At 37.4% G+C, this 20,527-nt stretch overlaps 1 protein-coding gene across 1 annotated transcript; it reads left to right on the top strand.

The window, feature by feature from the left end:
- The first annotated feature begins 223 nt into the window (after positions 1-223).
- On the top strand, positions 224-19,748 carry LOC120079818 (Sterile alpha motif (SAM) domain-containing protein). The gene is made up of 7 exons (XM_039034231.2): positions 224-884; positions 1,186-1,328; positions 1,628-1,677; positions 1,766-2,316; positions 3,161-3,241; positions 4,295-4,357; positions 19,396-19,748. The coding sequence occupies exons 1-7, from the start codon at positions 831-833 to the stop codon at positions 19,450-19,452; spliced, it is 999 nt and encodes a 332-aa protein (XP_038890159.1). The 5' UTR covers positions 224-830; the 3' UTR covers positions 19,453-19,748.
- The last annotated feature ends 779 nt before the right edge of the window (positions 19,749-20,527 follow it).

Raw genomic sequence — 20,527 nt, forward strand, 5'->3', positions numbered from 1 at the left:
GATTTCCATTCTAAAAAGTCAGAAGAATTGTTACAATACACGCGTGAGAGAGAAGAAAAGAGAATTTATGAGAGGAAGAGAGGAAGTACCTTAGCACACTTTAATGTTACATGAGCAAAAGATTACCGTTCATTATTTTCAAAGTTTTGAGTCAATCCACATTAACACCATTGGCAGATTGGTCATTTTATTTAAAAGGAAAAGGAAAAACTCTCCCTAAAGAACCCAACTCGATTGGTATTGAATAAAGAATTAGCTTTGTACGCCGAAAAAAGCTTCATAATCGGATCCCGACAAGAAAAACAATATGAGAGAAATAATTTTAAATTAATAATGAGAAGATTCTGAAGGAACAGAGAAATATTACAATTTTCAATTTCCCTATTTTTTAAAAAAATTCAATTTCCCTTCGCTTTCATCTTTTCGTTTCATTCCGTCTTAAATAGAGAAATCTCAGTACAAATCAGGAGGTAATCGCCGGCGCTCTTATTGGCTGTTCCTATTCAAGCATTCCAGTTCGATCCAAACCCCAACTCTCTCTCGTATTCGTATTTTCATTTCGATCCGAAACCATCGGACTGTGTTCCTTTCTCTCTTTCCCCATGGCTTTGTGAGCCAACATTTTTCCCGCTAGGGTCCTTGGGGGGTCTAGATTTTTCTTCCGAGATTCGGGAGCTTTCCAAACAGGTTAATCTGTCTGCTAATCTTCTTCCAATTCGTCGCGTTCAGTTTAGGGATTCTGTACGTGCTCATTGGCCATGCGCTTCAACGAATTAATGAGTTATTGAAACCTAAGCGCATATTTTTCTCTTGGGGTTTCTGATTTCAATATGTCAGCAGCTTCAAGGGGTAGAGTTACCATTACACTCGGCCGTAGCGGACAGGTTGGTTGCTCTTCTTTGTCGTTGGTCATGTTCATAGTTGACATACGTTGTTTCAGTTTCTGCTGGCAATGGTTTCTCTTAATGGGCAATGAACATGATTCTCGTTTATTGCTTCATAATAGTCATCTATATAAGTGTCGTTGCATAACGTTGTTACCGAGAAGTTGGGCAAGAATGGGAATTCTCTTTTTTGTTTTTTCTAATTACTCTTTTCTTGCTGATTGAATCTGGAAACATTGTTGATAGTCATTTTTCTGGCCATCTTTTGTTTCTATACGTACCTTTATCTATTACATTGTAGGTAGTAAAAAAGTCCGGCCCAGGGACTGATGTTTCCGTCTCTGATTCTTGGCCCGTATCTGGAACTAAGCGGTCTGTAAGAGATAGGTTGGGAAGTAGCCCTGATAGTGATCTGTCTTATGGAAGCCAACTCAATAGCAAACGGTATGTTGTTCTTTCGTTTTACCTTTTATATCTGCTGCCTTAAATAAACTTAGAATTTTGGTGTATTTTGAATGCATGCTTGAAAAGGGAACGTTAATCGCATTTGAAAAAACAAAATATTATTTGGAAAACACTTTAGAATTGTTGGTCATTAACGGAAATGTTGGGCAATTTATGTGATGTCCTCGTTTTTGGAGTCTGGATTAATTTCTTTTGGTTCTATTTTCTGGTTCTTTCTATTATCTCCATTTTTTTTGCTCCCATTCAGAATTTACATGTCTTATTTATCTTCTTAGCAGATTACGAGGAGATGATGGGATGTCAGATTGGAGTTCTAATGGGTTGGACGGTATTGAACTTAATCAGCCTAATTTTGTTGCCCTTCATGTTAATGACATTCTAATACACCCTTTATTTTCTTTTATTTATAAAATCAGTGTCGCACATTGGTAAAGATGACCTTCGATATAAACTCTTGCAAAAAGATGCATTCAGACGTGCTCAAAGTGATAGTAAAAAGTGTTTAGACCTTCGGGAGAAGCTACCTAAGGCAGATCAGGCTCCTATCCGCCATCTTGATTCACGGCATCACGACCCTCCATTGCACAATACACATATCTTACGCCGAACCCCTTCAACTAGAAGTGCAGATGATTTACCTCAGAAGGACTCGTTAGGTAGTTCTTATTCCCCATGGACCATGGATAATTTGAGACAAAGATCACCTGCTAGAATTGTAGAATCTTCGAGGCACTACTCTCTACAAAGGGATGATGAGAAACTACAGAGAAGGCCAACTAACCTTTCATTTGAGAATGCAAGGTCGGTGGGCTATGCAGCCAAAGATGTTCACAATGCTTCAAGTTCTGTTAGTACTGCAACTTTTATGACAAACTCTCTAATGCCCCCTACGACTTCAAAGCCCGTGGCACCAGTTGTTCCATTACATACTCCACCAAGCGGCATTGCACACAAAACTCTCTATCCAGTATGATTTACTTTTATTCTCTCTACCATTATTGAAATCTTATGGCTTTTGGGTATTGTCTTTTCTGTAACTTGATTTTTCCCAACCTGATTTGAAGTAGCTGCTGCCTATTTTGATTGACTTTTGGGTACATTTTAATTACTGTAATTGCTGTATGTCATTGTAGGCTGTTCATTTTTTAAGTAAGTTTAACATAACTTCCATACAATATATTATTTAACTTATTATTAAACTTCTGAAATTTTTTTGAGAAGGAAATTAGCAAAATGTAGTGACAAGAGTTAGATTTCAGTAGTTAAATGACTGTACAATGTTTTTTAAAGCTTAAGGTGTATTATAGTGCAACAGCCGCCCGTCTAGGGCTTAAGCTCAAGGTATTTTATGTTCAAGGTCAATTTTTTACTCGTGGTATTCTTCCTTGCTTTTGGGGGTTGTATGCAAGAGTGCAAGTACCCATGTTGGTATCAATTAAATAGGTTCTATCTTCTCTATGGTTTGAATCATTGACTCCCCAGGGACATTTTGTTAGTGAATTATAAAAGTGGTAAATAACTTATCAATGAGTAACCTTTCAAAGTAAAAATAACACCTAACCTTAGTTTCTTATGCATTACAGGTAATGAAGTATTTGATATCATTAATTTCCCTTCCTTTTCATGGAGTTCTGCTTGTATTGGATTTTATTGATCTTTTTGGAGAAAATAATGTTTTATTGATGGAAAGATATATTTTAATTTTGTAGGATCGCTCTCTGGAAGTAGTTTCCTAGTTTATTTTTAGTTCCCAGACAGATGAAGTGTTTAACATTAAGCTTTGTTGTTCTCTGTTGACATGTTATTTACAGGGTGATGAACTTCAAAGTATAGATGGCTTGTTGCAGTCTCTAGGATTGGGAAAATATTCCATTCTTTTTAAGGCCGAGGAAGTATGTTAAAATTCCCTTTTTGTTGAAAATTTGTTTTGCTTCATTCTAACACACGTATCAACTTCCATCTTAACTTTTCAGTTGTTATAACTTGTAACTTTGGTGTCCACTATCATATTTCTACTTTTTATGTGGAATGTAGCATGCATGAATCACAAGACAAGGACATTTTACCTGTAAAGTGTTATACTATGATCTGATATGTCTATCTCTAGTTTTCTAGTGGGTGTTGTTTTGTATGTCTCGCTGATTCATGCGTCTCTTATTCTTTTACCTTTATCTATACAATTCATTCTTTTACTTAGGTAGTGTTTAGCGACAAGACTATGAAATTACAAATTACTTTCATACTTTGACAGCAAGCTTTCTATGTTAGAACTTGAGCTGCTGTGGTTACTGATTACTCTTGCCTAGGAATTTCTATGTCAAGGAGTCTGCTGCATTGAAACTTAAACACTTACTTCCCTAGATTATTTTCACCTTTGCTTTTTGTTTGCGAATTGTGACTGGAGTTAGAAAAAGACTCAGACCTCTTGAGAAATATATGAATTTTGTATTTATCCTCTTTCTTATCTGGTTAATTTAATGCATAACTCTCTCTACAAATTATCTATCCTATCGCATCACAATCCAATTTAAGTAAAATACTCTTTCCCTATTCAAAAAGAAGAAAGATTGTTGTCTCTTACTGATATCTTAAAGATGTGCTGTTGTAGTTATTTCTTCTTCTTCTTCAACAATAGTTTCCGTTTGTAACACATTCATATGCTCTCTCTCTCTCTCTCTCTCTCTCAAGATGTTTATAATGGCTTCCATAAAAGTAATGAGGTTTTCAATATATGTGTGGTTGATTCTTTTATAAAATATTTGATCTGTGAATATAGCCTCAAATTTTTGTTGTCACTATATACGGATATCTTGATGTAATCAAAGTTGTGTAAGTTGAGGTTCAAATCTTCATATTTGTTGACTATAAATGTTATTAATGGTTTACTAGTTCTGCAAATCTGTGGTTTAGTTCAAATCTTGTGGTTTATTGGATTTATGATGCAGGTTGATATGACTGCGTTGAAGCAAATGGGGGAGAATGATCTCAGAGAGCTTGGAATACCTATGGTATGTCTGTTGGTGTTCTTCATCTTATATCTAGGGTTTAGATCTCAAAATTTTTGTTTGTTGACGTGCACTTTTAGGACCAAAGAGGCGGGCGGAAAAGGGGGGAAAACTCTCCGTTGAGCAAGCCAATTGGCTGAAACTAATTGAACTGATTTCTGTTGGTCAGTTTAAAGGTATATTCGGTCGGGGTTGGTTGTCAAGCCCAGTAAGGGATCAAACCGAGCGACTTTAGTAGAAATTCAGGAAAATAAAAAAAAAAAGAACCAAAGGGTTGTGTGCAATGCTGAATGTTAACGTTGCTGCTGCAGCAGCATTTAGCTTCTTGGGAAGACCAAACGTTGAGTCTTCCCAAGGTGATATTTTTAAAAAAAAAAATTAATTAATTAATTTTCATCTTTCCCATTACTTTTCATGGTTTTTGTCTTTTTCATTTATCCTTCTCTTTCCACTCCTCTTTTCTTCTCCTTGCTCTCTTCTTCACTTCTTCTTTTTGCTTCTTTTCTTTGCTTCTTTTTTTTTCCTTCTCCCTTTATTCCTTCTTTTCGTTAATTCTCCCTTTTGTACTTTTTTTCGTCTAGTTTGTCAATTCACAAAATTGATCTAAACCAACTGACCATCGGTGAGTTGGTGTACCCAACATTTCCAAAATCAACCGTCGGAAACTGACATATAGTTGGTCATCGATTTGTGTCCAAAATTGATGCCGACGGACTGATGAAGATGATCACCCCTAAAGGAAACTAACCATCATGGCATCATGCCCCATTTTGGAGTTGTCAGTTTGCAAGGTTTGTGACTAGCAACTTTAGATTTAAACTTAGACTTGCTAGTGGAACTCTCTTCTTTCCAAGGTAAAGTAGTTTTAGGAGAAGATTGTGTGATTTGACAACTTCTTGATTTGAATTTTGACGGTTATGTGAAGGAGATCCTCAGTGTTGTAAGATGGATACTTCTCTTTGATAGAGTCTAGGCACAAACATTATTCTCACAGGCGCTTTGAGTTCAAAACATGACTCTATGGGACCTTCATTGTTTGTACCTTCTCCTTAACATTATTTTGTCCCACCTGTTAGTTTCATAATCTTTGAAATGAGTAACGGCAAATAACTTCCTTATCATTATTAATGTTATTTCAAGTAAAGGCAAGTACATCCTCCCTTTTCCAATCCACAAACTCCTCGGAATTGAACTTGCCATGGACCTTGGGAATTTTGAGTTTGATGCCTCCTAAACCTCTTTCTTCCCTCCTATGGCAGTATCCTCTCTCTTGGAATCCTATTGGGTCTTGAATGTTTCTCTGTCCTGCAAAAACATTAAATAATTAGGTTTATATCCTCTGTATTGATTGTGAAAAGTTAGTTTGGTGCCATTCTTCTTCTTCTTGATGCTTAAAGTGCCATTGATCTCTTTGTGGTGTTCTCGCTTTCTAGCTTCTTGGATTTAGGGGATGGATTTGGTCTTTCAAGAGGTGGCATTTGGTTAGCTTTTTCAAGGCTTGGAACCCTTGTGTTTTAGTCTTTGTAGGGATTCAGTTATGTAGTATAGGTTTTGGGTGATGGTGAATTGAGTGATTGCTTGGAATTAGGTTTCTCTACCAACTCTATCATCATAGTCCTTTATCCTTCTTGAGAATGCTTGGTTACAAAAACAAAATTAGAATAATAACCACCCTCCTCATTGAGGTAGAGTTTTTGTGTTCACTTCCTCACTATCCTCTTCTCACTTTGCAAGCGAAGTACAAATTGAGACCTAAGCTTGATTGCTTGCTGCGAAATAACCCTTGAGATGTACACAAGCAAGAGCCCAAAGAATAGGCAAAACAAAATTTTGGACAGAAGCACAAAGCTGAATGCTTAATGCTTAAAGGATAGGGAGAAAAAAAATGTATACTTGCAAGTGTTTAAAAAGATTATGTGAGATAAATTAACAATGATAAAAGATATGCACACAAACTAACCAATACCTCATAAACCTCTAACACACCAACCAAAAGAATCAAATATCGAATTGAAATCAACTAAAGTTTAGAGTTAGGATTCAAATTACCTTATGTTCAAGAACCAAGAGATGAGAAAACTTGTTCTTACCTCAAGATTGAAATACTCCACAAATTTGGTGACCAGCCAAGTTAGACTGCTTCAAAACATGCAAGAATAAAGCAAAGCTTGCAAAGACATGCAGAAAGACAAAGAGGTTTCTCGAAACACAAATTCTATTTCATTGAAGTCAATTAAACTTCAAGGCACACTTAGTTTGTATGGTACGAAGGTATGGAAAACTTAAAAGGAACCCCTAGTTGGAAATAAAAAATGAAAATATTAAAATATAAATTGTCTTCCTATTCCAAAGATAAAACTTTGATCCATATCTAACAATATTTTCTAATGGTCACATCTATTCCTAACATACTCGACAAAACAAATAAATGAAACGTAAACAAGGGAAGTAAGGGTAAAGAATGGCAATGACAATAGGGGTGGTGTGCAGGAGACCAACGTAGGCTAAAAGCCTCAGACACAACAACGTGCCTATTTATTCCTAGTGACTTCAACATATTGCTCAATTACTCACTCATTGGCTACCCTTTCGTGGAAGGAAAAGGAATCCTTTGGATGCATCTCATTCGTGTTTTCTTTTTTGTGGATAACTTGGAAGGAGCACAACAAACGCCTTTTTGAAGATAGGGAAGTCTCTTTTGATAGCTTCTTTGTGCTATATCGGGGTGTAAATGCACATTTTGTTTATACATCTTACCCACTCTCATCTCTTTTGACCAATTGGAGAAATCTCTTGCAACTTCTTTGGTTTGGACTTTGGTATTCTTTTATAATTTCCATACATCGATGAAATTTGTTTCTTATAAAAAGGATAATAAAATAATAAATAAAAACCCAAAATACAATAGTTTTTTTTTAACTATGAAAAATTATATAAGAAAAAAGTGGACGAAGAAAAAATATTAAAACCTTTAAGTGGTTGTGGTGTTGGGTACCACTGTATTAAGGTTAAATTTAAATACTACATAAAGTTTAAATGGCCACTAAGTCATACGAGGAGCCGACTTTAAGAAGCCCAATAAATGACAATGATTTTTAATATAACGTGTCTGCCACATGTCGTATTTGTTTTTTTTTCTTTTAGTTAAAAAAAAAAACACGTGGCCAGACGTATTTGTGTTTGACATGTCTAACAAACAAAATGTTAGTGCTTCCTATAGCATAGGTTTGGATGGATGGAGGCGGTTACAGATGATTGCTGTTGGGGCCAACATCGATTGGATGTGTTGGCAAGTGAGTGCCAACGCAAGGGGTTGGCATATGAGGCTCCATGCATAGTGTCATATACGTAGCCTTATGCATGTGCAAACTTGCACGTTTACGTTTAAGGGGGGGGGGGGGGGGGGGGGGGGGGGGAGGGCATGATGTTGCATTTAGGCAATCTTTGACCAAAATAACCTCATGAGAGGTTCTTGTGCTTGTGGCTGGGCATGCCTCAAGGAAGTTAGCTGTGGGCTATGTTTTGCATGCACATGGCCTTATTCGTGTCCTTCAACTTGCCTTCTTGTAGGTTCGTTTTTGGATCTTTCATGATCATATGTTCTTTGTTCATTATTTCAGTTGGTATAAAATTGGTTCTTTTTTTATTCTTTTTAAAATCTTTTCTGTGGTGCCGCTGCCACCTCATACTTATTTTCTATTATCTTAAGTATTCGTTTTTATTTCTACTTGTAATTGAGAAATAGAAGTGCTTTTTCCATGTATTGTTTTTTTAATCTTTTCCCCTGATTTTTCCTTTGGTTTTTCTAATATATTTATGTTTATATATCTTTTCTGTATTCTTTTGTTATTTCCCTAATTTTCTAGGTATTGTTGTTAGTTCCAATTAATAAAATTGGCGTGGTTTTACAATATGAATGCTACAATTTTAGTGTTAGGTGTAGGTATCCAAACACCTGCAATCAGAAAAACACTCAACAAGATATCCAAAATAGGGGAACAACACTCCCTGATTTATATATTCGCAATATGGGCAATAACAAAACCAGAAGTTAAAGACAAAATAAAATAAACGAACAAGCTAGAAAAGAAAGTTACAATATGGATCCAGCAAATTCTCGAGTGCTGGTTCTTTCCCTCTCCAATGCTTAGCCCCAAAATATCCACATCTCAAAACAACAAGCATAATCTCTACATAAACCTTGTGCTCTCAGCCCTAGTCCCCGCCCTCAAAATAACCAACTCCACGTTCCTCATCCATTTGTCCTTGTGAAATCTCCTTCTTACACCTCTTTGTATGTATGATAAATGGGAGGCCTTACAATACCCTCAGTTTCAAGAAGCACCTTGTCCTCAAGGTGAAGTTGAGGAAATTGTTGTTTGATAAAGTCAACCTCCTCCCAAGTAGCTTCACTTTCTGGTTGCCTTGCTGATTTAATCACAGTTTAGAGCATCCCAAGGATTGTTTCATGGCTCACTTGCATTTCAAACTCACTAGAAAACAAAGATATGAGCCTATTATTGATGTTTCAATCCCACTAACTTCTTAAGCTGAGAAATATGGAAGACATTATGGATGTTGGCCTCTAGGGGAAGTTGGATTCGGTGAGCTACGTTTCCAATCCGTTCCAACAACCACGTATGGCCCATAAAATTTAGTTGAAAGTTTCTCACAACGTTTCTTAGCAAGAAATTGTTGTCGATATGGTCGTAGCTTCAAAAACACCTCATCTCCTATCATGAATTTAACTTCCCTTCTCTTCTGATTGTAGAACTTCTTCTTTTGATTTTGGGCCATCAACAAATGCTCCTTCAATGCTACTAAAGCCTTGTCTCGGGTCTCCAGTTGTTGCTTGTAAGTATCATTGGTCACTTTTTGTCACCATAAGAGACCAAAGGGGGAACCAATATTTGGCCCATGTCTTTGGTTTTTCATTACAAAAAACAACGCAAGTCTCAAGGAAACGGTTGACACGCTCGGTCTAGCCATCTGTTTGAGGATGGAAGGTTCTACTTCTCTTCAGAACATATCCTTGGCTTGTGAAAAGCTTGGTCCAAAATTACTACCAAAGATCTTCCATTGTTAATAGAGGGAAGTGCAAAGTCAGGAAGAGAAAGTAAAGAGAGAGTATTGAGAGCGTGGTCTTTGCCTTTTTCATTCTGTCGAAAGCCAATGCCTGCCTCTTCACTCCAAACTAAGAGTCTTTGAAAGCAATTTAGTCAATGGGGTAACCAAAATTCTATAATTCAGCACAAAATGTCTTTAATAACCAATCAACTCCACTGAACTTCTCAACGTTGTTACATTCTTTAGGTATGGTCAATTAACCATTGCACATCCCCACCTGCTTCCACTCCTTTGCTCAATGGCCCAAGTATTGTATCTTAGACCGACTTAAGATACACTTCTTTCTATTAGTATAAAGCTTATGGTCTTGGAGTACATTAAAAATGATTCCCAAATGTCTCTCGAGTAGAGATGTCCAGATTGTAAACTAGGATATCGTCGAAGAATACCAAAATGAATCTTCGAAAAATGGCCGAAGAATTTGATTCATCAAGGATTGGAAGGTTGTTGGTGCGTTGGTTAATTCAAACGATGTGACCATAAATTCATAGTGGTCTTCATGCGTTCGGAATGTAGTCGTAGGTATGTCCATTTCATCCATTCTTATTTAGTGGAAGCCTGACCGTAAGTCTAATTTCAAGAATACGTAGGACCCATGTAACTCATTGTGGAGTTATTTGATTACAACGATAGGAAACTTATGTGCAATGGTAACTTTATTCACCTTCCTATAGTTAGCATAGAACCTCCATCCTCCATCCTTCTTCTTTACTAGCAAGACCGGACTTGAGAAAGGGCTTTGACTTGGCCGTATTATTCCAACAATCAACATTTCACTCACTAGCTTTTTCAATCTTATCTTTTTGGGCATGGCCATACATTAATGGGTTCTTGTCTGGGTGCCATCCCTATCAGTGGTCTACTTCACGCTTTGGAGGTAGCTCCCTTGGAACATCGAAGATGTTTTCATTTCCCACCAAAAGCATTTGTATCACTATCGTCACATGGAGTTTCTCTTCACATTCTTTCTATAAAGTTGAGGGGCCCTCTTCTTCGATTTGCAAATTCAGGAACTCTACTAGGAAACCTTATCATCTTTGTCCCATGTTTTTAGACTAGGAAACCTTATCATCTTTGTCCCATGTTTTTAGACAACACTTTTGTAAAACTCTTAGGTTTGAGAAAGAATCAGAATGCTCTATTCATTCACCAAAGATATGAATATATGCAAGTGTACAAAGCATAGAAAAGGAAAATATCACAAAATATTTACAAGAATGAAAATCCTAATTATAGAATTATAATACTCCCCTCAAGTTGGAGCATATATGTTAATCATGCCCAACTTGTTACATAGATAATCTATACGTCTTCCATCCAATATTTTCGTGAAGATATCTCCTAATTGTTCTCCAGTCTTCACATATCCTGTAGATACCAACCCTTCTTGAATTTTCTCACGTACAAAATGGCAATCAACTTCAATATGTTTAGTCCTTTCATGAAATATTGGATTAAACGCAATATGAAGTGCTGCTTGATTATCACACCACAACTTTGTCAGTGTGGTGATTTCAAATCCCAACTCAACAAGAAGTTCATATATCCAAATCAATTCACACACAGATTGTGCCATTGCTTTATATTCTGATTTTGCACTTGAATGTGACACCACATTTTGCTTCTTACTCTTCCAAGAAATCAAATTACCACCAACAAAAACACAATACCCTGAGGTTGTTCTTCTGTCTTCTTTAGATCTTTCCCAATCGGCGTCTGAGAAACATTCAATATTAGTATGACCTTATCCTTATATAATAAAACCACGCCCGGGAGCAGCCTTCAAATAACAAAGAATCTGTTCCAATGCAGCCCAATGATCAACTGTAGGGCATGACATGTACTGATTCACAATATTTATTGAATAGGCTATGTCGGGTCAAGTCAATGTAAGGTAATTAAGTTTTCCCACTAACCTCCTATATCTTTCAGGATCTTTTAGCAATTCTCCATCTTTTGTGAGCTGTAAGTTGGGCATCATTGGGGTACTACATGGCTTAGCCCCTAGCTTTCCTGTTTCAGTCAACAAGTCAAGTACATATTTTCTCTGTGATAATAGAATTCCTTTCTTGCTTCTTATTACCTCAATTCCTAAGAAGTATTTCAACATGCCAAATCTTTTGTATGGAATTGACTATGAAGAAAGGTCTTTAGAGACTGGATACCTAAAGCATCATCACCAGTAATCACAATATCATCCACATATACAACTAACAAGATGACACCACCCTCAGATCTCTTAAAAAAGACTGAATGATCTGACCTACTCTTCCGCATTCCAAAGCTTTCAATCACCTGACTAAATTTACCAAACCAAGCTCGTGGGCTCTGCTTTAATCCATACAAGGATTTACGAAGGCGACACACCGTTCCATTCTCCCCCTGAGCAACAAACCCTGGTGGTTGCTCCATATACACCTCTTCTTGAAGATCACCATGAAGAAATGCATTTTTAATATCAAGCTGATGTAAAGGCCAATGATTGATTGAAGCTAATGAAATAAACAACCTCACAGATGCCATTTTTGCTACAGGAGAAAAAGTATCAGCATAGTCAACGCCATAAGTTTGTGCGTAGCCTTTCGCTACGAGGCGCGCTTTTAACCGAGCAACAGAACCATCAGGATTGACTTTAACTGCAAACACCCATTTGCAACCGATAGTCTTCTTTCCTGCAGGGAGAGAAACTAAATCCCAAGTACAATTATCATCTAAGGCAGTCATCTCCTCCACCATTGCGGCACACCAACCAGGATGAGACAAAGCCTCATGAACAGTTTTCGGGATGGATACAGACTCTAAGGATGCAATGAATGAACATGTGGAAGGCGACAAATGGTTATATGAAACAAAAGAGGAAATAGGATGAGCACATGTACGTTTACCTTTACGAAGAGCAATAGGGAGATCATCACTCGTTTCTGGATCCAATGACGAAGAAGACTCTGGTACAGGGCATGGAACTGAAGGAGGTTGTCATCGAGTATAGACCTTAACGATGGGTGGAAGAGTAGAGGTAGCCACAGGTAGAGATGAATCAGGAAGAGGATCGGAAGGAGAAATAACTGTGTAGACAAGGAAATCATCCTCTACTTCCTTATGCTCCCCCTGACTCTTATTCGAAGAGAAAGACGGTGATGAAAAAAATGGGGTATGTTAAAAAAACGTGATATCAGGAGAGACGAAATATTTATTTAGACTAGGACAATAACACCGATACCCCTTTTGGACACGGGAATAACCAAGGAAAACACATTTTAAGGACTTTGGATCCAGCTTGGTATGCTGAGGCCGAACATCCTGAACAAAGCAGGTACAACCAAATATTTTGGGTGGAATGGGAAACAAATTTTGCTTGGGGCATAAAGTACGAAAAGGTATCTCACCCTTAAGAATGGAAGAAGGCATGCGATTTATTAAGAAACAAGCTGTGGAAACAGCATCAGCCCAAAAGGATTTTGGAACATGCATCTGAAACATCAAAGTTCTGGCTGTCTCAAGGAGATGACGATTCTTTCGTTCTGCAACCCCATTTTGGGATGGAGTATCGACACAAGAAGATTGATGAAGAATGCCATGGGCATCTAAATAAGACTTGAGTGTATGAGAGAAATATTCCTTAGCATTATCACTCCGTAGGATTTTAAGAGCACCACTAAACTGAGTTTGGATTTCAGCATGGAAGTTACGAAAATGAGAAAGTAACTCAGAACGACTTTTCATTAAATATAACCACGTAACACGAGAATAGTCATCGACAAATGTAACAAAATACCGAAACCCTCCTTTGGACTCAACAGGACAAGGACCCCAAACATCAGAATGGACTAATTCAAAAGGAGTACTAGCTCGTTTATTGACTCGAGGATACAAACTCAAACGATGAAATTTAGCAAACTGACATGACTCACAATCTAAAGAAGACAAATGTTGAAGTTGTGGACGAAGACTCTTCAACACAGAGATAGACGGATGACCCAAACGACAATGCTCTTCAAAGGGAGACGACACACTTGAGCATGTGATGGCCGTAGGTGTTTGTGGTTCAAAGATGTAAAGACCTCCAAATTCACGCCCTTTACCAATAGTCTGTTTCGTCATAAGATCCTGAAATAAGCAATAACCAGGAAAAAAGGAGACACAACAATGAAGATCACGAGTGAGTTTACTGACTGAAATCAAATTAAACGAGAAATGTGGTAAATTTAAAACTGATGACAAAGAAATTGATTCAGTGAGATGGACGGTTCCTGATCCTAAAACAGGAGTGGAGGTTCCATCAGCTATAGTGACATTAGGTGAAGAGGTAGATGTACAAAGGTTAGAGAATAAACTGGGGTTACCTGTCATATGGTCTGTAGTGCCAGAGTCAATGACCCATTTTGACGTGGAGGAAAGAAGGCATTTAGAAATGTTACCTGTCCGATGGTCGTAATGGGAGTAGAAGATGATGCCTTCAATGACTCTTGATACTGCTGAAATTTAGCAAACTCCTCTGCAGAAATCGTAATTGACTTGTCAAGATTATCAGGAGTAGAGGCGACATGTGCAGAGGGTGATGGCATCCTTTGACCCTTATTCAACAATTTTCTGCATTCACGCTTCGTATGGCCAGGTTAGCAAACAATACCTCCTGGATTTGATCTTTGATTATTTGGATGACCTTTGAAGCTATTTGATTCAACCCCCTTATTACCTCTATAATCATTTGTGCGCCCAATCAAAGCACTGCTAGAATCAGATGTTGTAACTGCTTGTGTCTTTTCAGTACGAAGTATTCGAGTGTAAGCTTCTTCCAACGAGGAGATATTTGAGCTTGACAACACTTGATCTTTGGCCATCTCATATTTAGGTGCAAGGCCTACTAAAAAGCTCATGATAAACAACTTTTCACGTTGAGCCATTAGAACTTTTGGATCCGTGTTGATTGGCATCAAGGCATTGAATTCCGCGCATGTATTTTTAACCTCCATAAAGTATCTTGTAAGAGATTTTTCTCCTTGATCAGTTTGATATAGAGTCTTACAAACATCAAACACTCTATTAATATTCTCTTTCCCAGGAAATCTAGATATTCCAATAGTTCCTTGACTGATTCGCAGTGATTTACTAGTTCAACAATTTCACGGTCAATAGAATTCTTGATTTGTAGAAGCATCCTTGAATCGTCCCACCACAAAATCTTCTTATTAGCATCAATCAGTGGCTCTTCTGTAATGTGATCATCCATCTCCATGCTCCTAATAAAGTGGCGGACATTTAATCTCCATGAAAAGTAGTTGGATCCATTCAACTTGTGTTCAGTTACTTTTGACACCATAGGAACAATCTCAGACATGACTACTTGTTTCTGATAAGCCATTACCTCAAAAACAATAGACACTGGACAGCAGAGAATCAAACCCTAATTTACCGAAGAGATGTCTTTACAAGCAGTGAGAATATCTATATATCCCAAACAAACACACCACCAAGAAGAGTCAACCACACTGAAGAAACCCACAGAAAACGAACAAAAAAGGATAGCGCACGTGCCTACACGTACCGACGCGTGGACAGACGGCAGAGAAGAACGATCGGCGCGTGAGCCTCACGTACTGGTTAGATAGCAACCGGACTTTGAGGTTTTGTAGATCGGCGGCTGGGCTTCTCTTTGGACTGGGTGGTGTCGAAAAAAAATAGCTTCCTTTTTTTTTTTTTTTTTTTGGACGGCGGCGGCGGCTAACGATGGCGAATGAATCGAAGACGGCGACTGTGAACAAAAGTGTAAACTCACCTCTGCACAAAACCTTAAATGTATCACAAATGGGTTCTAAATTCTCAAACCCTAAGGTTCACAAAAACCCTAAGTTTATTTAGAGAGCTCCGATACCATGTAAAACTCTTAGGTTTGAGAAAGAATCAGAATGCTTTATTCATTCACCAAAGATATGAATATATACAAGTGTACAAAGCATAGAAAAGGAAAATATCACAAAATATTTACAAGAATGGAAAATCCTAATTATAGAATTATAACAACTTTCAAGCTGATCCTTGGTTTCGTTATGAAGGATCCCCTTTTAAGGTGACCTGAATCTATCTCGAAGAAAATGTCATTGTTAAGGTCGGCCAATGGACTCCATGAATCGCATAGTACAGAGTCTTGTCATTCCCCCATCTGCTTGCGCGCACGAAGATTGAATGACAAAATCTGTAGTTTCAGTGATCTCAGGCATCACAACCACCACCGATTTACAAGCCCCTTGTCCCTTGATAGCCATTCCATTTGCTACCACAATCCCATAGTAGTCGCCATCATGGGTAGTTTCAATTCATCAACTAACCTTTGGTGGATGAAGTTGTGGGTTGCGCCACAATCAACAAGAACCACCACTTCTTTCCCTCCTACCGGTCCCCATGAAGTTGTAGGTTTTTTGGGTGTTGAAAAACCTAAACGGAGCATAAGGCAAGTTTCACGGTATTAGCAACCTCCACGTGTTGGTTTCTACAACTGCTTTCGCCTAGCTTCCTCAATCTCTTTGATTTTGAATCCTTCATTTGCAATCAATAAGTTCAACTCTCGTTTCGTTAGAATTTCCTTAAGAGTCGGTCGCAATCTCTCAAACATTCTCTCCATCAGCATTTTCCAAGAGTTTATCCATTTGCGATCATGCGTCCATCAGTACCAATCAACCATGTTATGAGAGAAACTAATGACAGAAAACTCTACCTTCTTCACATCTGATGATTAGTGTATTTCAGAATACCTTTCTGATCGAAACAACTAGGAATCAAGTCCTTCCCCATTTAGGCATTTCGAGCTTCTCGTATTTTCCCTGACCGATTTCACCTTGTTTCCCTTTAGACGATTCACCTTCTTTGAGCTCAACCTTTTTCAAGTTCATATATGAACCTTTGGTGACCATTGAACTCTTTGTTCACACGAGCAGGTAGATCTTTCATCTCACTAGTCATTTGATTCATACTTGACAGTTGGGCACCATTTGATCTTTCATCATCTCCTTTTATGTAGCATCAAAATGGTCATCAACTAACTTCTGTGCCATTTTTCGTGTAATCCTCAGATGGATCGTGCTTTGATACCAATTTTTTAGGTATCCAAATACCTACGTAGAACAATACCCAATGAGATATCCAAAACAGGGGAACACTCCTTGATTTATAGATTCAGTATGGCATTTCAGGCACAAAACTAGAAGTACAACACTCCTTGATTCACTTGACAGACGATGGGCACCATTTCCTTCAACATCATCATCTCCTTTTATGTAGCATCAAAATGGTCAACTAACTTCTGTGCCATTTTTTCATGTAATCCTCCGATTGATCGAGCTTTGATACCAATTTGTTAGGTATCCAAACACCTACGCAGAAAAATACCCAATGAGATATCCAAAACAGGGGAACAACACTCCTTGATTTAAATTCACAGTATGGCATTTCAGGCAATAACAAAACCAGAAGTTCAACCCAAAAGCAAAAGAACAAACAAACTAGAAGAAGAAAGTAACAAAATAAATTGAGCAAATTCTAGAATGCTGGTTCTCTCCCTCTCCAAGACTTATGATGTAGGAGTATTTCTGATATTTCTTGTAAATAACCAATTGTATTTTCTTTCCTTTTAATTTGATATTTTCAGTTTATTAACTCTCAGTTTTAATTTTAGTTTTGGTCCGAAACCACCCTTCCCCTTTGGATTTGTTTAAGGGGGTTTAGGATTAGTTAGTTAATTAGGTGTGAACAATCCCTCTTCCTTTGAAGCCTATTTAAAAGGAGCATTGTTATCATTTTCTCACAACTTGAATAATACTCCTACAACAAGAATTCTCCAAGATTCTGTTAGAGACCCCCTATTATTAACACATATAAGAGAAGGGGTAAAGAAGGAATTATACCGAGGATAGTGAATGAAAAAGGGAATAATCGTGAAAGGGGCTTAACCGTGTGGAGAGAGGGAAGGAATAATTGGGAGGAGGGATAACCGTAAGGAGAGAGAAGGGGAAGGGGACCACTAAGGCGCTATAAAACCAGAGGAGGAGGAAGACAAGGAAGGAGGAATTTTGGAGGAAGAAAAGTTGTGCTAGCTTTTGATGGAGAGATCGCAGCTCTCTCGGATAGGCTGCAAATCAGATACCTAACAGATTCTTAGTTTACACCAACTCAACCCCAAAATATCCACACCTCAAAACAAGAATTACCTCTCAACCCTGGTCCCCACTCCCGAAATAACCAACACCACGTTCCTCATCTATCTTCCTTGTGATATCTCCTCCTAACCCCTCTTATATGTGTGATAAATGGGCGGTCGTACATCAAGGGTTTACATTTTTGTGTATGAGAAAATGCCTTGAGGCCATCTTAAGCCTTTTTCTCCTCTCTCATAACCGATATCTTGCCTAAAGGGACGCAAATGATGCTCAATTTTATGAGGTGTTTTGGGAAGAGTTCAAGGTCATCCAGAGTTTTGAAATTTTAGATTTCATCTTGAAGTTTGTGGAGAATTCTCTATAAGGTATTGTTTGGGTATAAGAATGGCTTTGCATCCAACAAATCGTTGAAGGTTGGAGCTTTGACTTTTTGGTAGTTTGTCTCCCTCTCTTTGCTGGTCAGACTCTGCTTAGTTATTTCAAAGGGTTTCTATTTCTTTTAAGTGTTATTATTGGTTGCATTTGGGCAGGTTGGTTTTAGTTGTTTTTTATTTTTTTAAAATTTTGTTTCATTATATTTTTAGCGCTAGTCTCTTCATTCTATCCATGAAAGTTTTGTTTCCTTTAAGAAGAAATAGATAGCGTGTCTGTGGGTGGGAGGTTAAGCTTGACCGAAGAAGGCCACTTGTCACACTCACACTCACGCCAACTGCTGAACCTAGTGTTTGAATTTCCATAAAAAAATAATAATAATTAAGGAAAAGAAACTGTAGTATTGTAAGTCATTGCTGATTTCCAATTTGTAAGTGAAAGTATCGGCTGAGTTTTTCTGAGGAAAGATATCCTTTGTCTGAGTTATACAAAAGCTATAATGACATATTTGGCAACAGATTTGTTATATTTGGTTAAACTCATGACGGATTGACCCTTGGAAGACAAACTTAGGAGCCTCATTCATGGTGATATTGGCAATGGAGAAATTAGGAAAACATCTCTTAAATGAAACAACATTTTTATTGCGTCAAGGAGGCCCAGGGTTGGGTAACTCGTAAAGACTTCCCTTGGTATAATTAATTAGTGGCAAGGCAGGCTGGTATTGGGGAATGGGACCAGGCGAATTACTTAAAAATAATTAATGTTTTGATACAAGCCTTCGAAAGTTCATAGCTGTCGATAAAGGGTGAAGACCAGCTTGCTACCCCTCAAATGTGCATTTTCAATACAAGGTGGTCAGCACTAAGAATTGCTTGAATGTGGCCAACGTTTTATGAGAGTTTTGGGGCTTATGCGTTGCCATTAAATTCCACAATTTTGTTTACACTCAATGATTGTTTCTGACGTTTTGTGGGAATCTTTCCACTAATTCAACTTAACAGATCTAAAGTGGTATGGGAGGTTAGAATGGAATGACCAATGTGGTACTTAAGTGACTTGGCTCTCCCACCCCAATAGCTTTTGGGATATGGTTCTCCAAGGTGCTTAACTACCTAATAAAGTGGTTTGAGTCACTCACTAGCTTTGATGTTATTAACATTTTCCAGAGGTATAGTTTGGCTGTTTTTACCTTTTGCAATCAACTCATCAGCTAGAAATGGACTATAGCTATCCATTTCGTATTCTTCAGAATTATTATTATTGGACACAAGGCATATAACCGTTGTGTTTTATTTTATTTATTTATTTGTTAAATTTCCACCTTTTATTTGTTTATTCTATTGTTTGCCACAAAATTTAGTAACCCTGAAGCTTATTTGTTAATTACAGGGTCCTAGAAAGAAAATACTTCTTGCAATAGCTCCACATTCCAAGCGACAACCTTGACAATAAAGCATCTCTTTCATTGGTTGCTTTTGTTCTGACCCTGATATCTCAAGACCCCAAGACTCGATACTGTATGTTTTTTAGATGTTAGTGGTAAGAAAATGGTTATTGGATCTGTTCTATCTTTTTTTGTAATTTTTTTAACAGACCAACAACATTCTTATATTGCTGGGGGTATAACTTTTGTTTCACTCCCCTTCAGATGCATTTTTGCAAAGTCTCAGAACACTTATATATGGATAAAGCCTGATATAACAATAGTGTCTCAAATGATAGCAAGAGTTTAAGTTGAGATAGATTTGTATATTTCCAAATGCTTAAATTTCCACATTCTATTGGAAGGGAAAGGCCATTCAATTTTACAAATATGCCCTGGGATTCAGCTATTCGGATGTGAGCTTGAACTTTGGATCATGGAGTCTGAGGAAGAAGATTTGTTTCTAATCTCTCTTTTGGCTAATAGCACTTTCTGCATTCTCAACTTGTTTACACAACTTGGTTATTATTACATTTTCCTTTGGGTGGACAACATATACAATTGCGTTTTTAACTATTAGTTTTTCTTCTGATTGTATAATAAACTTTACCTTCATCCTTATTGATTTATTTCTTTTCTTCTTTAAAAAAGTTCTGGGCTATTATAATTGAGAGTACTTTTAAACGGTGAAGGAGTGCTTGGTCTACTCTAATGTTAATGTTTGACCGTAATTTAGAAGTTCTCAGAAAGCTCAAAGGACTAGAAGTGCTTTCTCAAGATGCAGGTTCTTTGTCAAGTATTTTTGGCCTAGAAAGTTTATGTTACTTTTGACAGCTACATTATACACGTGCTCTCTTGGTAGCATCCTCACCTACTCGATTTCTCAAAACTTTTCTCCACATTATTTATCACTATTTTTTCACTTGTAAATATATTCTCACTGTTGTGAAATTGAGGAACGCAACATAGTTACAGAGAAAGTATAATATAATAATATAATATAATATAAATAAATAACAAAAGGATATAAAATAATATAAATAACTTAAATAAAAAGTAAAGAAAGTTTATGTTACTTTTGACAGCTACATTGTACAC

The sequence above is a fragment of the Benincasa hispida genome, chromosome 6, assembly GCF_027475165.1.
Source record: "Benincasa hispida cultivar pf3 chromosome 6, pf3_genome.v1.1, whole genome shotgun sequence".
Lineage (NCBI taxonomy): Eukaryota > Viridiplantae > Streptophyta > Magnoliopsida > Cucurbitales > Cucurbitaceae > Benincasa > Benincasa hispida.